Source organism: Rhipicephalus microplus, chromosome X (assembly GCF_043290135.1).
Source record: "Rhipicephalus microplus isolate Deutch F79 chromosome X, USDA_Rmic, whole genome shotgun sequence".
NCBI classification, from domain to species: domain Eukaryota; kingdom Metazoa; phylum Arthropoda; class Arachnida; order Ixodida; family Ixodidae; genus Rhipicephalus; species Rhipicephalus microplus.
In genome coordinates this window covers 503,146,344-503,167,096 of record NC_134710.1, presented here as the reverse complement: position 1 = coordinate 503,167,096, position 20,753 = coordinate 503,146,344, and the positions used below count along the sequence as shown (strand labels likewise).

The 20,753-nt window shown below is 44.1% G+C and overlaps 1 protein-coding gene across 3 annotated transcripts in view; it reads left to right on the top strand.

Annotated features, from left to right (window-relative positions):
• Positions 1-20,753, top strand: part of LOC119160735 (chorion peroxidase) — a 1,158,638-nt gene that overhangs the window by 938,432 nt on the left and 199,453 nt on the right. For all 3 annotated transcript variants that reach the window (XM_075881050.1, XM_037412942.2, XM_037412943.2), the window contains one exon: positions 10,972-11,139. In XM_075881050.1, the coding sequence (XP_075737165.1) occupies positions 10,972-11,139 (168 nt within the window). The remainder of the gene's footprint in view (positions 1-10,971; positions 11,140-20,753) is intronic.

Genomic DNA, 20,753 nt, shown 5'->3' with positions numbered 1-20,753 from the left:
CTGTTCAAGAGAAAAATCTGAGCTTCTACGAAATTATCGACGCAAGCTCCCACCATCGGCGCAGAACAACCTACGCTCCCGCCTCCAGGTCTTCCTTGCTGCCAAACAAATCCCAGCGAAATCCACCATTCAAATATTGGGTATGTGGGTACAGTCGAACCACCATGTGAATCACACACTTTACCTTCTCCGCACCACTACACTGCAAGTGGCCCGAATGATATCTCGAGTAGCCACTCGTCACCAGGGCATGCGCGAGGAGGACACCCTGAAACTCATACGTAGCCTCATGGTCAGTAGGGTGACATACAGTTTGCCCTACCAACGCCTCACCAAAAACGAACAGAGCCAAGTAGGCGCAATGCGCCGCAAAGCCTACAAAGCGGCACTCAAGCTACCTCCGGGCACTCCTTCTAGCAAGCTCCTCGCACTGGGCCTACACAACACCTTTGAATAACTTTGTGAAGTGCAACTCGCCACACAACCGCAGCGGCTCACGCTAACACCCACGGGACGTGACCTGCTCCTACGCCTTATATTCATCAGCCAGTTTCACGACGCAGCTCGTCGCAAGCCCATTCTGGACCAACTTCGCGCCACTTATAAGGTCGCTCCCATCCCCCGCGATATGGATCCCCGACTACATAAGGGCCGGCGGGAAGCAAGAGTGGAAGCCCTCGAGCGAACTTATGCACACAAGAACACTACGTACTATGTTGACGCCGCCACCTACGACCATGCAAACAATAAGGCTGTAGCCACAGTCGTGTACCACACACTCACTGAACGTACCAGCGCTTCCGTGGGGTGCCACATCACCGAGGCTGAAGAAACTGCCATCGCGCTCGCTCTCGCCCTCGGCTAAAGACAACGAAGGTCGCTGACAGTTCTCACGGACTCTCAAGCAGCTTGCCGCAACTACCTACAGGACCCATCAGCAAACCCGCTCTCAACGTCATCCTGAGCGCTACAGACACTGGCGAGCATTGCATTACACATCCACTCAGAATTTGGCATCGGATTATATGCACTACGGTCCACATGGGACTGGAGGGGAATCAGGCAGCGGATAGGGTAGCTCGAGGGTATGCGAGCCGAGAACCTTCCAACTCCACCCTTTAGAAACTCGTTCCGGTCTCTTGCGACTATTCGGCCATCCTGAACCCTTACAGAGGACTTATGAAAGCTTATTTGCTACTACACCGAACACTAAATAAAGATGAATCGGTCAGCTGGAGGAAAATTCAAACCGGCACGTTTCCGAAATTGCATATCCTGAGTAAAAAGCACCCCTCGGCATACTCTCCTCTCTGCCCGTGGTGTTCAGCTAAAGCCACTTTGTACCACGTCACGTGGGAGTGTCAAGCCATTACAGCCTTACAACGAGTAGAAAATCCAACAGCGGTGCGATGGGAAGAGCTGCTGGCCAGCGAGAACCTGGAAAATCAGTCGAGTCTGATAAACCAGGCCCGCAGTGCGGCTGCTGCAAGTGGAGCCCTGGACTAAGCCCCTCCCCCCCACAGCAAGCCAAGCATCTCCGAGTACGCCCCTCCCCCCTACGAGAGCCAAGCATCTCCGACTACTCGGAGCTTCTCCGCAGAAAATTTCCTCTAAATAAATAAATAAATACGTTTTCACCACCACCACCTCCCTTGTTGCTCCGGGACGTCGCTTACTGGCATTCATTGGCTGTTCGAGGAGTGACGTAGGCAGCCTCTCCGCCGGGAGGTCGTTCCTCGCGAACCAACATGGCGCAGACTATAGTGCACTGGAAGAGATGTAGTGGCATGACCGGAGAGGAGCGCGTGGCTTCCAGGCGTCCGTTTACGCTCTGGACGGCCGCTAGTGCTAGTGGGGGCGCTGCTGCTCCTTTTCATAGGAGCTGCAGCTCTTCCCAGACGTATCAAGCTAAGTTTGCGAAGAGCAGTGAAAATGGGAAGGAGACAAGATGAGCAACTACAGGCAAATTTTCATTCAGAAAGGCAAATAGAAATTGCTACTAAACAAATTGAGAAAGTAATCACTGAGGATAATAACAATGTGTGGGCATACACAAAACTAATTAGATTGTTTGGGCTAGAGCTTGCTAAGGCACATGACAAGTCACCACGGAAAAGAAGACACAAGCCCAAGAGTCGGTGGGATGAGGAAGTCAAGAAAGCCATAGCAAAGCGTCAGGAAGAATCTGGGGAACACAGACATGCTAAGCAACAAGGATAACCGACAGATGATGTTGAAAGAAAATGGGCAACCTTTCTAAGCTCTAGAAGGGAAGCATTCTTCCTGATCAAGGAAAAGATTAGAAGAAAGGGTGCTCAGTGGCTGGCAGCAGTACAAAAAAAGGACCGAAAGGCAGATGCGAAATTTTGGAACCATCTAAACTCCCTAAGAAATGAAACAAACCTAGAGCAGAGGTCTATAACTACAGCTCAAGGGGCTAGGCTAGAAGGGGACGAAGCTATTGAATTTATAAGAACAAGGGTGACAGAAAAATTTCAACAAAGAAGTGCCTTATGCACCAAAATAGACAGGGATGGATCAAGTGGCACAATGGCTCCATTTTCACAACGAGAGTGGGAAAGGGCTGAAAAGAGTGTTTCAAGTAGTACATCAACAGGACCAGATGGTATTCCACTTATGCTGATAAAGACATTGGGTCCGAAGTCTAAACAGACTTTGAGAGAGGCAGTGAGGAGAACTATAATCGAGGGTGAAGTCCCTGATGGATGGAAGTTTAGCAGGATGAGCATGATTTATAAAGAAAAAGGGAACAAAGATGACATAAACAACTACCATTCCATAACAGTGACATCAGTGGTCTACAGGCTGGCGATGCAGATTATAAAGGAAAGACTGCAGGCATGAATAGAGGATGAGGGGGTGCGGGGGGAACTGCAGAATGGGTTTCGGAAACTTAGGAGGTTGGAAGACAATCTGTTCTCACTGACGCAGTGCATCAAAATAGCAGGAAAGGAACTCGGGCCCCTGTGGCTAGCATTTTTGGATATCAAGGAAGCGTGCGATAGCGTGGTTCAAGAGGACTTATGAGGAATACGAGACACACTGGGTTTGGAAGATGGAGTCACTAATCTTCAAAAGGAAATCTATAAAAGTAACAAGGTAGTTATAAAGTGGGAAAAACAGGTATCTAAGCCCACAGAGGTGAAACGGGGACTTAGATACAGGTGTCCACTGTCACCCTTGTTATTCATTATGTACCTACAAGAATTAGAGGCCAAAATAGAGGGAAGTGGACTTGGCTTCAACCTCTTTTTAGTCAAACAAGGAAAACTCATTGATCAGGTACTACCAGCAATTATGTACGCAGATGATATGGTGCTAATGGCCGACAACAAGGAAGATTTGCAGAGATTGATGGACATCTGCGGTAATGAGGGAGGTAGGTTAGATTTTAGATTCAGTAAGGAAAAATCAGCAGTCATGATTTTTATTCATAACAAAAGTTGTGAGCTTAGAATACAGGAAGACACGCTAAAGATAACAGATGAATACAAATATCTGGGCGTATGAATAAGCAATGGGACCGAGTACCTAAGGGAACACGAAATATACGTGACGACAAAAGGTAACAGGAATGCAGCAGGGATGAAAATAGGACACTGTGGAATTACAGTAGGTATGATGTTAGAGGAATATGAAAAGGGATCATGGTTTCTGGGCTGACATTCGGCAATGCTGCAAAGCGGTCAGAAGTTCAAGCAAGATTATAAATTAAGTAAGTAGGAATAGGTAGGCTTGCTTTAGGAGCTCACGGGAATACACCAAATCAGAGAGTACAAGGTGATAAGGGATGGACATCATTTAGGGCAGGGAAGCTAGTAGCAAGATAAAACTTGAGAAGCGATTGAGAGAAATGGCGAAGAAGCATTGGGCTAGGAAGGTTTTCCGCTACTTGTACACAAGGAATGTCGATACAGAATGGAGGAAGGGAACCAGGAAATGGACTGGTAATTACTTATAAAACAGCAGGTGGCCAAACCAAAAAGAACTATCGGTTAAGAAGAAAGTGAAGGAAACGGAGACTGACATGTGGAGGATTGGCATGATTCAGAAGTCCGCACTAGAGATATATCGAACTTTTCAGCAGGAAATCGACACAGAAAGGATCTATGATAATACTCGGGGTAGTTCTCTACTGTTTGAGGCCAGGACGGGAGTATTGCGAACCAAGACATATCGGGCCAAATACGAAAGGGTAGACACAGTATGCAGTGCGTGTGGAGAGGAAGAAGAAACTGCCGAACTCTTGATTCTGTAAAGGGCTTCACCCTATAGTTCAGGATGATGTCGCAGAGTTTTTCTAAGCACTGGAGTTTAGGGACCGGGAGGGCAAAATAGACTTTAAGCGGGTAGGCTTAACTAGAAGGAGGTTATCTGATTGGTGGCTAAAGTCACGGCACGAGTGAAAATTATACCCTTCACTGCAAAATACTCGTCCAACTTTACTATTTAAAGATAAAAAAGATAAATCTAGTGGTTTGTTCACTAAGTATTATGGCTAGGTGGCGTTAGCGACCGGCCGATCTAAAGGGTACAGCTACATACATCCTTCCATACATCCATTCATAGTGTGTGTGGCGGTGGTTTGGCGCGGGCGGCTGGGCCTAGCGTGTTCTCTGGCCCAATGTTTGGCTGAGCTTGCGTGTCACGAGTGTTGGCAGCACCCACTGCGCTTTCGTGAATTCTTGTGCGGATCGTGTGCCCTGGGCGTGTTCGCCGCGTGCAGCCCTTGTTCGCCGCGTGCAGCCTACGGCATGGCAAAAAGGCAGACAGAGGGCAAGGTTGCTTGCCCTCTTGAAGTACCTATGGGAATATCTCGGCTATAGTTACCTCATGTCGTCTAGGTTAAGTCAAGACCCTGTCAAGCGCCTTTTGGAATTGTACGCCAGTCTTGTGGTTGCAACACCCATCCTGCACCACAGCAGTTATCATCACAATTACCTGCCAGAGTTTGAGCAACTTAGCACGCTCAGTATTTAGAGGAAATTGCGAGGCAGGAGTTCTCAGTGCTCCTCTGCCAGCAGAGGTTGGTCTCCAAGCTAGCCCAAGTGCTAAGCAATACCTTGTTGACGAACTGCTTGATTCGGGAGACTTGAGTGCAGCAGAAAACCTGCTTAGAGAAAGTGCCCCTGATCATTCATCCTGTGTTGTAGCTTTCAGTGACAAAGGATTTATTTTCTACATTGCCGCGTATGTTGCCCGAAAGTGCATCTTGAAGTCACAGTATGAGGCCTGCCTTACTCGTCTCTTGATCACTAAAGAGGCTGCAGAATGTTTGAACCTGGCCTCATTTTCACGCATGCGAGACAGTAGTGGCCTTTTCTACCCGTCAAGTTTGCTATATACGTTTATCGTAAATTTGTAAAATACTTTTACTGAATGTTTTAGTTTTTCGGAATTGCATTCTGATAGTGTACTCATTGTTTTAAGTCGCTTTAATTGCAAAAGAAGGAGTGAAATTGGATGTCCAGAACATTCTGAGCAACTCGCAACTGAAGTCTCGCCTCCACTTTTTTTCACAAGTAGCCAAAACCAGCGTAGCATCAAGTAGCGTGAAAGTGCAAAACATGTAAACTGAGCAGGTGCTAGACATCGTTCGCTGCACCTTAAATAAATAAGATTTCAAACCTGTCTTGTTGTCTTTGAATCCTTGAGCAAGCAGCTGCCTGCCATGTCTAGGGCGCTGCACTTAACCTTAATCACATACTAAATAACTTCACGACCAAGAGTTTATCGCTAGAGTGAAAATGGACATAGGTGGGTCTTTGCTAGCAGTGAAAGGATAGGAGCCCCCTAGCTAGGCGCTTCGGACTACCTGGGAACTTATCAACACTGTCGTCGCGTCATGAATGTTTTATTTTCTTTATGTCCGCTTCGCAAAACGGGCGCAGGTGCTAATTTCATAAAAGCCGGGCCCTCAAAAAGTCATTTTACATAAGACAAAGTTTAAGCGTTATTGATCTCCTGCACACTGACTGCCCGAAATGTGCAAACAATGAATAAATGTATTTTAAGATTGGTGTATGCAGGCCCGTAGCCAGGAATTTTTTATGGGCGGGGGGGGGGGGGGGGCACTTGCTGAAAGCCTTTACTATTTGAGAAAAACGCCTATTTTCACTATTTAGTTTCGGTAAAACGCCATGTGTCATAAAAATTTCGCCCCAGCCCGTCTATGGGCCTGGGTGTACAGCAGCACCGATAATATCAAAATCTGCAATATAGCGTGAGAAAAATCCGCGGCAACCGTAGGCTGGCGTGCCATAATAATAGTAAAAGTTGCAGTGGCACCATGACATGGCATCTATCTGAAAACAGGCTGCCTGTGCGAAGCTGTTCGTGCCACTACATCTCTTCTAGGTCACTATACAACAGACCAAGCCGGAACAGTGATGATTGTGTGAAGCGTTCAGCCGCGTTGAAGAAAAGAAAGCTGTACTTAGCACCTTCTGAATATCGCAAGCGACAAGCTACAATGAAGGTTATCAACGACAGAAGGGGGTTGTGCGAACGGTAATCATGTGATGGTTCCTGGTAGCGAACGACACATTGTGATCTCGCGAGTCTTGAGAGACCCAGTGGTTGCTGGTGTGGCCAAAAATTGGTGAGTGACCTCTTCATGAATTTCCTGTGTAATGCTTGTCAGGTAGTGCTAAACCTGGATAATATAGGGTCAATAAACCAAATAAGTGATCAATACTTGTCTAATTTCACAAGACGTCAGTGAAAAGTCAGCGGAATTCTGATAATGCACTGTTTGTCTACGTGTTTTTTTTTCTTAACATAACTTCGGTAAAGCAAAACAGAGAGGTGAGCGAGTTCGTACTGATTCATTTTAGCATAAATGTAGAGCAAAAAAAGTGAACATCACAAGCGCTTGTGATTGCTCACTTTATTGTACTCGTCCTTTTTTGCACACCATTAACGCCTAATAACTCCAGCAAATCGAATCAAGTCGCTGTAATATTTGGAGCGCTGATTAGTTATCCAACAATAGAAAATATAATAGTATTGGGTTTATTCTATCAAACATTTATATTTGGTGCAGGTAAACCTAACCGGTTGAAAGATAAGTTCGGTTTTGTCAGTACACATAAACGGTAACATTTGTCCGCTTCAATAAACGCCAGGTCAAGATCTAACACTGTGTAAAAATTATTTTGATAGAATATGTAAGCTGATTTAATAAAACTTAAATAACTAAAATCAGTGTTAATTCTTCATAAAGGTAGTGAACTGAGGTAGGGCAATGTAATTGATACAGACATTTAGAACCCATACACGCACTCATAATTGTGAAAAGGGTATTTAGTTTCAATAAATGGTATCTGAGATAATAATTCAGATAAGTAGAGTAGACTCTTCGCGGGACGTGGTGCTTTCAGAAAAAGAAAGAGAGTGGCGAAAAAAACTCACAATACTAGAGACGAAAATGCAAAAAAAAGAGTAGTTGCTTGGCAGAACGAGTCGTGCAGCGACCGACGTTTCTGTGATTCTATCACAGAAACTTCGGGGGGGGGGGGGGGGGGGTGTAAAGCTAACCCATATGACAGCCCGACACAATACTCCAAGACGGAGGGGACACTTTAGTGGAAGAAAGTGAGAAAACAAAGGACAAGGCACCCTTTCAAAATTGCCGTATTTTCGGTGTTGAAGATGGAAGAAATTATTATCCTTGCTGCTGCATATTTTTTCCACTTTTCACTCGTGCTACCATGGCTGGGGCTGCAATTTTTTTTTCGGAAGATGGAAGAGTAAACAGTGCTGAGACTTAGTTTTAACCTGGGTTGTGAACAGAAAAGGAAAAAAGAAAATTTCTTCAAGCCTGGGAAACTCGTCGTTACGCTTGCACCTGCAACACCTCCTGTGGCATCCGAACGTGTGCACGGACATTTCAGTTGTGTAAACTGGTCCGCCTTCCCTTATTTTTTTGAAAACGCAGTTGGCGCAAATGCCGTAATGTTTGTGGTTTTTAGTACTAATTTGTTTTGTTACGTTGAAGTAAACTTTTCTTTATTTTGTGCTTGAAGCTGTTCAATATGAAGAAATACATACTTATACAATAACTACTCTGAAAAATGTTTAGAACGACAAGTATTGAAACAGAGCGGTGAGTGCAAATTAAAAATAAAACAATCTCAACTTATGCTGAAAATTATTCTACAGAGGAGTTCAAGCTAGGCTTTTTTTAAAGACAGGCCGCAACCATGCAAACTGTAAGAGCCCACTTTGTTGGAAGTATGACGATGAGCACGCACTCAAATGCGACTCTAATGTTCAGAGTTATTAATAGATAAAGTTAAGAAATTATCGGGAGGGGCATTCCTGATACCGTCTACAAGAGTGCCTAAATATGATGATTTTAGTCAAAAATCGCTTTTCAATGTTTCAGCAAAGGCAGAGCTAATGATTTAGAAATATATAAAAAAAACTTTGGCCAGTTTTAAACTTTTTTCGCGTCAGGGAGGTGGGTTTTTATGATGTTGCGGCTGTCTCACACTGAAGTACATCGAATGTGCTTCTTGATATTCAACGCTCATCCTGTCTTTGCGTGAGTGTGTGTGTAGTCAGTTTCAAAAGTAGCTTCTTCGCACTTTATAGTCCGTGGCTTGGATGTTCTCGGTTTCTGTGCCTCTCCAATGATTTGCAGAAATGTATAACTAATTATTACTAAATTTTGCAGGGAACAATCAGCTCAACCCTTGCGTAATCAATTAATCTGATGGATTGTCCTTCGGGGATGGTGAAGAGTTGGGCTCGGCGGCCATGCTTTGTTCGTTTGTCGTGCATCGTTTTGCAGCATTATGGGGTTCATTTTAAAGCACCGTGCTTTGAAATTGAGTGCTGATGATATCATCGGATCTGTATTATTTTGTTTTGTGTTTAGTGCTATTTTGCATGTTTGTTTATTCTTGTCTCTTTTTTCTAAATACTCGGTAATCATCCAGAATTGGCTGCTTATTTTGAATAAATTGAATAATAAGAACTCAAGTGTTTTCTTAAATTTTGTCTGCTAGAGCTCTGTCGAAAAAAATACACAGTAGCTCGCCAGTGCTCTCATTAGAATAGGGACTTCTTTCACCTAACCAATACGTGAAACGATCAGCATACAATAAATAAACAGCGCAGCAAACACTTTAAAAAAGTACTGGTCCACCTCAATAAAATTCTGTCCCGACGAAGTAAGTACATTTGAAAAATACTCTGGAGGTAGCACACAAAATATCCCGATAGCCGGAGTGAAAAACGTGCAAAAAAATTGGGGAACTTTTAAGCTTGGCCTTTAAGAGTTGAACGCGGTAACGAAATGCGGCCCCTAGTGAACCCTTCAACCGCTAAGTGCATACTTATAATACGTTTTGCTACATACACACGTGCGCAAAAAGTAGATTGGACCAGTGCCTGCTATTATCGCTGAATGGGCTCGTTTTGTCGTGACACCTGCGAAACAAAATGCGTTAAAGGGGCTCTGAAACACTTTTTCAAGTAACCATAGAATGAATTCACTAGCAGAGCTTATTGCCTCCCGAATTCAACTCCGCAAAAATTTTAAGAATCCAACCAGTGCGAGTGGAGTTACAAAGGCTTGTCGCATGCTGCAATGGCATTATCTCTTCCCTCGTCCCGACGAGAGCCCTGGAAGCTAAGCAGGGAGTGGCGGCAGGGCAAAAAAAACTACCACGCCTCGTGACCTTGAGCACTTTGTTTTTCTTCGAACGCGTGGCTTTTTCATTGTGATCGCGCGCGCATGCGAGGACAAGTAGTGGCCTCCCGCAGCTATCTCGGTAACTTGATTTTTCGGTCACAGACGCACAGACGCACACACCATTTTTCACTCACAACTTACGGGACCGACACCAGCGGCAGGCTTTCTGCGATAACAGCTCTCTAAAACACTATTGCATTAAAATTCTCCCGAGGTTCCACTTAATCAGTCCGGCCCGTCGGAGGAAAATGTAAGTAGAAAGTACTCCGACGGCGCCACGCAATTGCTCCGGTCGGCCGGAGTGAAATATCTTTTGAAAGTACTTCGGGTGGGCCACGAAATTCCTGCGGCGAGCCGGAGCAAAAGTTTTGTTCCAGATGTCTAAAGCAAAAATTGCTCCGAATAGGGAGTACGCAGAAGAACAAGCGTTTTACTCCGACCTCGGAGTATTTTTTTACAGTGTACAGCTCGCGCTGTAAAACTATTAGGTCCTTTCAGTGCAGATGTTTTATTCGGGGATGTTTTGGATGTATTAAAGACTCGTGCTGTTTGATTTGCGATAGCCGCCATGACATGGTGACCCTATGTTAACAGAAAAACATGAATAAACAGAAGTCATGGTGATAATGCTTGGCAGAGTTCTCGCGTTGCAACATTTCTGAACTTTTTAAATAATCATTTATTTCTTTATTTATTTATTTGATGCTCTCAACCACGTGCTTGGGGTCATTACAGGGAAGGTGTCAAATAATACATAATATTCACGAAATAAAACAGTGTTGAATAGCACATAGAAATAACGGATGAATAATCAGCATTTTCCAGTTTGCTTTAGCGTCAATCAACACGTGCGCTGCATACGTGGTCTTGTTTTAACAAACTATAGAATAGATTTTTTAAGATAGAAAAACAAGTGCACATGGAGCACTTTGAAGTGCGCTAATAATATGCGGTGTATTATTTTTTAAGCACAGCAACAGTTATGTGGCACTATAAACAAGCGTTACGAGGAAGACATTTCAGAAGTGCTGGCCAACTTACCTTTAGTAAACAAAGTACTTTCAGCTATGCGTTTTTGTAGTTGCAGTGGAATAAGGTAGAGTTGTTAATGTGATCCACCGAGGCAACTGAGCGGTGAGGCATTTAAGTCTAGTCGCTTTTCAAAGGGTGGCTGTTCAAAATAAAAATCATCATGATGACTTTATTTGTAGAAACTAAGTGCATTTTGTTTCTAATATTATTTTCAGGGCCACATTGACCTCATCAATGAGGATGGGTCAGTGCATAAAAGATTGCCGCTTGCAATGCAATTCTTCAACCCGGGTGAGCTTACGCAACCGGGAAACATCGACCGATTCTACCGAGGTCTCATCACCCAACCATCCCAGAGCTACGACGGCTTCATGAGTGAACAGGTATATGTGAATACTGGAATCACTACGAAATCTTCGCCCTGATGAAATAATAGGAATTCTAAATACTCGTACAGCCATCGGAGTTACCTTCTAGTGCCGCAATATTTACAAAAAAATGGCAATGCATAGAGACACATGTATACATACATTAATTCAGATGTATGAGTTACTTCGCGAGTGATCGGAAGACTAGTGAGTGAAAAGGCATGGCATGACTAATTGAGAACAAGCTCGTTACAACCAACTTGTTTCTGGGCGTCACTGGAACGCGCTTCTTGTATAAGGACTGCTTTTTCTTGGTTGTGTATTTATGCTCCGGCCACAGTATAAATCGAAGTTTTCTGTTTGCTGATAGTGTTAGTTCGCTCTGGTAGATTATCTAAAATAGACATTCGTAGCGTAACAACTACACTACGGCTGGCTTTACACGATTTTACACTCCTCCTTTCAGGTAGGTGTCACCTGTGTTCGTTTCTCGCCAGATGTGATGAACGTTTTCAGAGTCAACGAAGCTTTGATTTGACATGGTAAGCGACTAGCATTTTTAGGGCCCGTAGTAAAACTCGCCGAAGACAAAGAGAAGAAGAAGAAGAAGACAAGGAGCACGGAAGAGCACGCGTTACTAAGCAAAATAAAAAAGAAGATTCTTGCTGTCGTTCTCATCGAACGCAGTCTACGCTTGTCTCGTCTCATTTCTGCTACATGGTGCCGTGTCCAGGATAGCGGCTCCTCCTCTTCCTACTAGCCACAGAATACCAGGACGAAGGACAGGCCACAGAGGACGGACGAAGACAAGGCCCAGTGCGAACCGACGGCAGCGAGACGGGACATCGTCATCTGATCGAGAGAGCGGCACAGACACGGAAGACAACACAGCCACGGATCAATATTCGCCGCTGAAATTTGTAAGCAACCAGCCGTTTCCTCAATTATTCAAAATTAACAGGGAAATAATTTCAAAGAAAAGAAAAACGCTGAGGATGCAAATAATCCACCTAGTGAGTGAAGCAGACAATAGGCTTCATGAGAATGAAGACCCTAAGGCAATATCGCTGATAGCCGGCCAGATTAGAGGCATCGCCGACATGCTAAAGAAAGTTGACGAAGACATGGAACAGTACATAACGCCGGAAACAGCTGAAGCCGAGTTTGCGAGGACCGCTGAGTACGAGCTAAAGACGATTAGCATTCTGCATAACATCAGTGCCTACCTTTATCGACAAGAACGACGCGAGCCAGTGAGGGAACAGGTCACCTCAACTGACAATGCCAGGCAAGCGCCGCAAGCAAATGCAGTAAAGCTACCAAAGGTAGAAATAATGAAGTTTGATGTCAACAGGAGGAATTGGCAGAGATTCTGGCATCAGTTTGAATTGGAATTTCACGTGAGAATACAATTACATGAGAGTCAAAAGTTCACGTATCTTCTGTCGTCACTAACCAGGAGAGCGGCAGCTGCCGTGGAAGGACTTCAATATTCAGACAGCAATTATGTGAAAGCTATCAACGTGCTCAAGCAGCGATACGGGAAAGACGAAGCGCTTATAGAAATGCACATGAAAGAGCTAACTAAAGTACAGTAGCAAGCTGCAGTGACTATGAAGGATCAAGAAGGCTGTCAGACAAAGTACAAGTGCATACACGTGGGCTGGAATCATTAATCGGGAAAATCGAGTCCTATGCATCGATGCTTTTGCCAGTATTGAAAATATCTCCACCTGCGGAGATGCACAGGGGGTTCGTACTGAAACAAAGAGAATCGGCCGGTAGGTCTTCAGACCAAGATCACAATGAAACTTAATATCATGAAGAAACTCTGAAGCGCTTGATGAGGTATATAGACGACCAAGTTGAGTGCAGAGAGGAATTAGTAAAGCGCAAGGAAAGCCACGGCAACAAATTTGACAGTAAGCAACAGAAAAGAACGATTAATTTTCAAATCACCATGGCAAAGTTTTGCATGTTCTGTGAGACTAATACCTACTATTTTGATGACTGCAGAAAGAATATGCCATATGAAGAGAAGAAAATGAAACTAAAAGCGTCTCAAAAATGCTTCCATTGAACGAGGTCTCGACATACCGCCAAAATATGGAAGTCAAGCAATAGATGCAAGATATGCGGGAAAAGGCCCACAACGTCTATGTGCCCAGAAAAAGAGCTCACAGCACAGGGCACAACAGCCATTCAAGGTAAAAATAAAAATCAGGAAGAACAAGAGTCAACCTGCTAATATACGAATATATCGTCAAGCATTTTCCTGCAGACTAGAATGGTGATAGCAGAAGGTAGAAGCAAATCGTCCTGTTGTCGCAATCTGTTGGACATTGGTAGCCAAAGAACATTCATCCTTAAGAGCTTGTCAAAAAAGCTTGGTTGCACGATCAAAGGAAAAGAAAGACTGACCATAGGCTCTTTCGGAGAAGGACAAGAGGAAAGCTATGCATTCAGTTGAAGTCAAACTTAGAAGCGCATATAGTGACGAAGAGGTTATGTTGGAAGCACTCGAGGTTGACGTTATATAAAAAAAATACCACTCCTACCAGTTTTCCTGAAGAATAAGTATGAAAACGACGGATTAAAATTCACTGGCGGTTTATGTAGAAGCACAGTCTACAGAAAAATCGGAATCCTTGTTGGATCAGACCAGTACTGGCAAATAGTACGCGGAGGCATTCGAAAGCTGGAAGAGAAGCTGACAGCAAGAGAGACCATTTTCGGTTGGACGGTGCAGGGCAAAACTAAGTTAGTCGCAACGTTAACGAAACGGTCAACCGTATTAGTACTTTGCGTTGAAGTGGACAACTCTGTCATAGATACAAAGCTAAGCCATTTCTCGGACATAGAGCAAGACGCGAAGAAAGAAGAGAGTGTGATAGAGTATTTCAGCAAGAACTTAAAGTGTGAAGAGCAAAGATACTCAGTACGACTTCCATGGAAAGATGCTGTGGAACTTGATGAAAACAAGGCTGTCGCAATGACCAGATTGAAGCAAGTCACTTGAAGGTTACAGAAAGACGAATGCGCATTGCGACGTTACGTCAATGCTATCGGAGAGTATTTGGCTAGTGGAGTGGCAGAAGTGGCCGAGGAACAAAAGGCGCCAATGACATACTGCTACTACATGCCGCATCAAGCCGTCATCAAGGAAGATCGTAAAACAACAAAGATAAGAATAGTACTTCATGCATCATTATCATCCACATAAGGGTCATCTCTAAATGACAACCTAAAAACTGGACAGAATCTCAACTGTGATCTCGTGCACATGCTGATGAACTTCCGACACCATCGCATTGCAATGACAGCTGATATTGAGAAGGCATTCTTACAGATTTCAATAAACGAGGAAGACAGAGACGCACTGCGTTTTCTTTGGTGGGACAGAATTCCGAGTGGAAGCGATGTGAAGATTGTAACATGAAGAATGTCAAGAGGGAAGTTTGGCACTGCCCCCAGTACTTTCTTGCTCACAGCAAGAGTACAGCACCACTTCAGAAAGTTGAAGGAAGAATTTCCGGAGATAAATCAACAGTTGAGGAGAAACATCAACGTCGACGACATAATAATGGGAGCCGAATAACCCAAGGAAGCCAAACAACTTTACCGGGAATCAAAGAAGATTTTCCCCGGAGGCGTCAATGACTCTCAGAAAGTTGAACACACAAATGAGCCTGAATTACAACAAAACAAAAAGAAAGAGGAAAATGCAAGCTCCGGGGATTCCACCAAAATAAAGGTCCTTGACATCAGATGAAACTTAGATGACATCAGATGAAACGATGGTAGGCTGTACCTACCATCGTTTGACATAAAAGACGTCGACACCAGCGTCGCGCTAAAAAAGCGCCAAATGTTACAGCTCGCTGCAAGAGTATACGATCCTCTGGGACTCTTCACTCTATTCACGCTTACAGCCAAGCTAGAAGTTCAAATAATGTGGCGGAAAGGGACGTCTTGGGACGACTCGTTGCCAGATGATAAAATGGAGACTTGGAGGAGATAGATTAAAGAGATGGAATCAATTCAAGGGTTCAGTGTGCCACGATGGTTCAACGTAAGACAATGGAAGAAGCGTATACACACAGAACTTCACTTGTTTTCAGATGCAAGCCCATGTGCATACGGAACAGCGACATATTCGATAAATCACTACGAGAAGGAAAAAGAGGCTGAAATGCTAATTGCAAAAGGAGGAATAGCGCCAATGAAGCAAATCTCGTTTTCATGACTTGCGTTGTTGGCTGCGTGGCTGTCTGCACGCATTTCTGAATACATCAGAAGTGGATTTGTAAGAAATATAAACGCTACAAGACAGTGGACAGACTCGACCATCGTTCTTAGTTGGCTACACGAAAAAAAAAACGAGACAGGTTTGTAGAGAATAGGGTGAAGGAGATAGAATAAAAAACGAAGCTATCAGAGTGGAAATACATTGCAAGTGAAGAGAACCCAGCTGATCTTATGACCAGAGGTGTAAGCGCAAAGGCTTTCATACAGTCGTATCTATGGTGGCATGGTCCAAAGTGACTTGTTACGGAAACAAAGACCACAGGGCAGACGGAAACGGAAGAAGACACTGAGAGTAGTGAATGTTCTGCAACTACACGTCAATTGTGGTCCTGATCGACAAAGAGAAGTATCGAACCTACATAAGATTGCTCAGACTAACAGCTCGGATACTGGGATACATACAGCTTATAAGAAAGAAGCGGATTCTCAGCGATCTGAGTTTTGAGGAACTAAAGAATGCAGAGACGGGGATAATAAAATGGGAGCAACGAAAGATACGGGAACATATACTCTCAACAAGAGCATTACGACTAGGACAACAAGGATCTTTCTTTGTGGTATCGTAGTCTTTGAAGATGAACAAGGACTAATAAGGCCCAAGGGTCGTCTGTCTCAAAGTGGACTGACATACAACGAAAAACATCCAATTGTCCTACCAAAGGGAACGGCTGCTACTAAGCTGCTACTACACGACATGTGCATGAACTCGCGTTGCATGGAGTAGTCAGTGCAACACTGTCGCAGCTTAAAACGAAATATCAGATGATCCAAAGAAGCCAGCTGGTGAAAAAGGTTATTCATGGATGTTTGAAGTGTCAACGATTTGACGCTAAACCAATCAAGAAAGAGACAGCACCCCTGCCTGCTGACAGTAAACCACGACAACCATCTGAAGGGACTGGTGTAGATTTTACAGGTCCGACGCTTATGAAAGACGCCGTGAAAGGCATGACAAAACTGTACTTAGCAGTATTTGTGTGTGTAACAAGAAGAGCTTTACATCTCTAAGTGGTCGACAACTGAAAACAGAAGTATTTTTACATGCATTCTGAAGATTGACAGCAAGAAAAGGCTTATGTCGCACAATACATAATGACAACGCAAGGACTTTCAAGAAAGCCAACAAAAAAATCAGTCGTGTGCTGAAGGAGTTACAAAACAAAGTTTCTAAAAGAGCTAACCAAGTGTTAGTTTATAACCGAACAAGCGCCTTGGTGATGAAGCTTCTATGAAAGGATAATACGAAGCATATCATCATTGAGGAAAGTCATCTGAAATAGACTGCTAGCCAGGAAGAGATGGAGACAATAATCATCGAAGTTAAAGTGGTGCTTAACAACAGGCCGTTAACTTATATATACAGCGAACCGCATGAGCCGCTACCTATTGTGCCACCTGACATAATAGGTGGAAAATACGGACTTACCGGCAATGACAAAAATCAACACGAAGTCAACATTGAAGAAATCTAGAGAAAGTGGCAAAACGTCATAAAAGATTGGTGAAAAGGGTGGAACAAGGAATACCTGAAGGAATTTAGAGACCAAGCTTACGCAAGTAAAAAAGAAACGAGAGTGAACTGAGGAGACATAGTATTGCTTGGATCACGCACTCCCAGATCACTTTAGAACCTGGCCAAAGTCATGGAAGTTTAGGAAGTTTATTCTGGAGTCGATGGGAAGATATGCTCCTGTCTTTTGAAAACCAATGAAAAACTCATTCGGAGACCTGTACAACATATCTACCAACTTGAAGGTTGTTTTCAATGATCACAAGAAAGCTTTATGTGGGCCGGAAGCTAATAAACCTCGCCGAAGACAAGGAGAAGAAAAAAAAGACAAGGGGCACGGAACAGCGCGCGTGTTAATAAGCAAAAAAAAAGAGAAGATTCTTGCTGTTCGTTTTCATCGAACACAGTACACACTTGTCTCGTCTCGTTTCTGCGACAGCCCGCAGTTGGGCCCTTGCTGTTTGCGGCTAGCTAGATCATCCCGGGATGTCCTCAGTTTCTGGGAGAATCCCTACACGTGTTTGAGGTGTTAAAATAACGTAAAAATGAATTGTAGTTGTACGAATATCTGCCCAGAAAAAGCAGTTTCGCTCAGATTTTAGTGATCTTGTCACTCGTCGTAAGCTAATCTAATTTTGAGTGCAACCCACTGGCTTTTCAGTATCCAGCATTCATTGTAGTTATTGGTGATCACGTTAGTTCCAGTGTAAACTCCATGGCCCTCCTCACGAACCATTTGGTCTAGTCTCTAAAATTTGCACAGGCGTTCAAACACGCCCTACGCCCAACGGCAGTTTCACCTGTAAGACCGGCCTAACATAAATATAACGCGACAGCGGCAATATTTATTTATGTACCCTCAGGGTCAGGAAACTAGGTTGATGGGAGTGGGTATGCGTACAGAGGTAGTAGTATCTACTTCTACTATATTACGTGAACCCTTTACTGCGCAATGTTCCAATATGGCAATAATACTTTTGGAGTTGCCTGGAAGGAAACCTCCTATATCAGTGCGGGTTTCGGTGCAAAAGGAGCAGACAAGTTTTCTAGGAGCGAGTGACGTTTATTACCACGTGGTCATGGCTACGTGGCCCGGATTTGATAAGCCATGGGCATGATTTAGCATTTTTATCAACTCGACTATCAGTTGCGGCACTCGGTCGGTCACCACATCCCCCCCTTTTATATCGGCTACTTTACCAAGCTGAACTCTTGCTTGATATCTCCGGTTTTGAACGCTTTTCATTCGCGTAGCGTCTCACAGCCGCTGTCTAAATCCCTTTCGAAGCGTCAGGATCACTATTGCTAGGAGCAGAGAATATCACCAAGTCAACGCTTCGCTGAAACACCAAGACTCGGATCCCTGCTGTTCTAAGGGCTTGTTGTCTATATCCGTGGTACACCCGACTAGCTTGTCCTTCTTAAGACGCCAAATGGAAGTACCTCTGGGTGTGGTAGCGCGAATAGTGAAATGCCTTATAGCGTTTTGGTGGGGCCAGACTGCCCCATCACAACACACGGGACCCATGTTGGTCGGCCGCAATCAATCCCAATTATCCCTCGGTCACCAAAAGCTACGTCGCGATCACAACGTGGGCAAGTCATTTTTCGCCTGAACGGAATATACGCAAGCGTTCCTACCGCCTCTGTCTTGACAATACCAAGTTCACCTCGCAGCCATCGTCCTAGAAACAAGTTTAATGGTAAGTAGTTATTGCTTGATGCGCGTTTACATAGGCGAGCGAAAAATTGGAAGTCTAAGGTGTACACGGGTCTTTTCTAATATATTTAGGAAGATGATTCCTAAGTGACTGAAATAAACGCTCTGTAAGCCTGTTTGAACTGGGATGATACAGCACGGGACGACACTGCATTTATTTCACAAAAAGCTTGAAAACTTATGCACTGGACTGCGAGCTTTTATCAGTAACAATGGTTCCGGGGAACTAAACCACGCTGAGAATTCTGTCAATTTACGAACTGTAACATCCGCTGTAGGCGACCGAAGAATAAAAATTTTGTTCACTTGTGGTGTGCATCCATGCTCACAACACATATTGTGTAGAAGAAGGGGTCAGCAAGACATATACGTACGCGCTGCGAAGGGACTGTTAACCAAGACAAGACCAAGGATAAAAGGGTGCCTTATACGGTTCGCAATGGTCATGACTACTTTTTCAAGTCTTGACACAGTGCTCGCGGTCCACCTTGAAGGACGGCCATCTCACACAGCTCCAGGCCAGTTGCTTGCTGCGGACGATAGTGTAGAGTTCATCCAACAGCGAGATACACAAGATTTGGTATCCCGTTGACTCGACCCCCAGTAATAACGCAGCCTTGTTGAACTGTTGAGTTGTTGCGTCTGTCAAAAAATGCTACAAATGTTTTTCAGACAAAGACGCTGACCACTTCATACTCAGAAAAAAATACCCGCCATGGTTGTCTAGTGGCTAAGGTACTCGGCTGCTGACCCGCAGATCATAGGATAAAATCCGGGATGTGGCGGCTGCATTTCCGAAAGGAGGCGGAAATGTTGTAGGACCATGTGCTCAGATTTGTTTGAACGTTAAAGAACCCCAGGTGGTCGAAATTTCAGAAGCCCTCCACTACGGCGTCTCTCATAATCATAGTGGTTTTGGGACGTTAAACCCCACATATCAATCAACTCAGAAAAAATCTATCACTTTACAAAGCAAGAGGCCCTGAGCTGCGGTTCAAGCAATACCTTGCCTCGAAAGTGGTGTTGATTGAAACCGATATAAATAAATGGTTTCCTTCTTTTTTATTCCTCGTCTTCCACATTTGATAGTGGCAGGTGCGAGCAGAAATTAGCTTCAGCATTGTCACTTGGTGGTCTAAAGATGAACGACTACTTACAGGCTGGCAGTGTGACGTTTCTGTGTTGCAAACGTGCTGTTTCGATGGTCAGTACACCAGTTGTTGGGCGTGAGAGTTTCTGAAGTTGTTAATGGTCGGTCAGTCAAGTGAACGAAAGACCGCAGATATAGAAATAAAACTTCTTGACACCAAATATCGTTACAAGGGCCTCATTCTAAAGCTGTGTGTACCTTTTTGGCATCGGTAAAGGTACGCGATTCAAAAGAAACTGGCTTCGTGCTGCCATTATCGAGGGAATGAAAATGAACCACGTTTCAACCATATTTTAAGAAAACGCATGATAGATGCAACGGTTTCCATGATTTGTAGTGCGCTAAAATTGGTGGAGCCAGTAGCAAGCTCTTCATCTTAACGAACACTTCTTGGCAGTGCTTATGCCAACAACAAAGGGGGTTTTTACGTAGCAACATAAACAGAGGCTCCGCTAATGTTTCTAGGTTAGGAAGAAACTGCCGTAGAAATTCTCGACTGCAAGGAACAACTCCAGCTGCTACCTTTCTTTGGGAACGTGCACTTTGAGGAGTGCGTCAAGTTGTTTTGTCGTTGCCAAGATACCTTCAGTGCTAATCTTGTTACCGATGCATCTTAATTCCTGCTCAAAAACCAAACATTTCTCCTTGACGCGTACGCCTTTTCATGAAGTTGTTCTTACGCAGCTCGCAGGTTCATTGAAACTCTCTTGACTATTTTTAATAGTCACCAGAATATCGATTACGTAGCAGCCAGCTCCACATAAGCCGTTCAAAATGGTATCAATTATTCTTTGGAAAATCCCGCGTGCTGAAGGAATTCTAAACGCGAGTCGATTAACCCCAAAAAATCAATTTCGCATATAGATTCTGGTATTCTGAAGACTGCAACTTGACCTCTTTCTGATAGGCCCAATTCAGTCGAATGTTCGAAAAATGTTTAC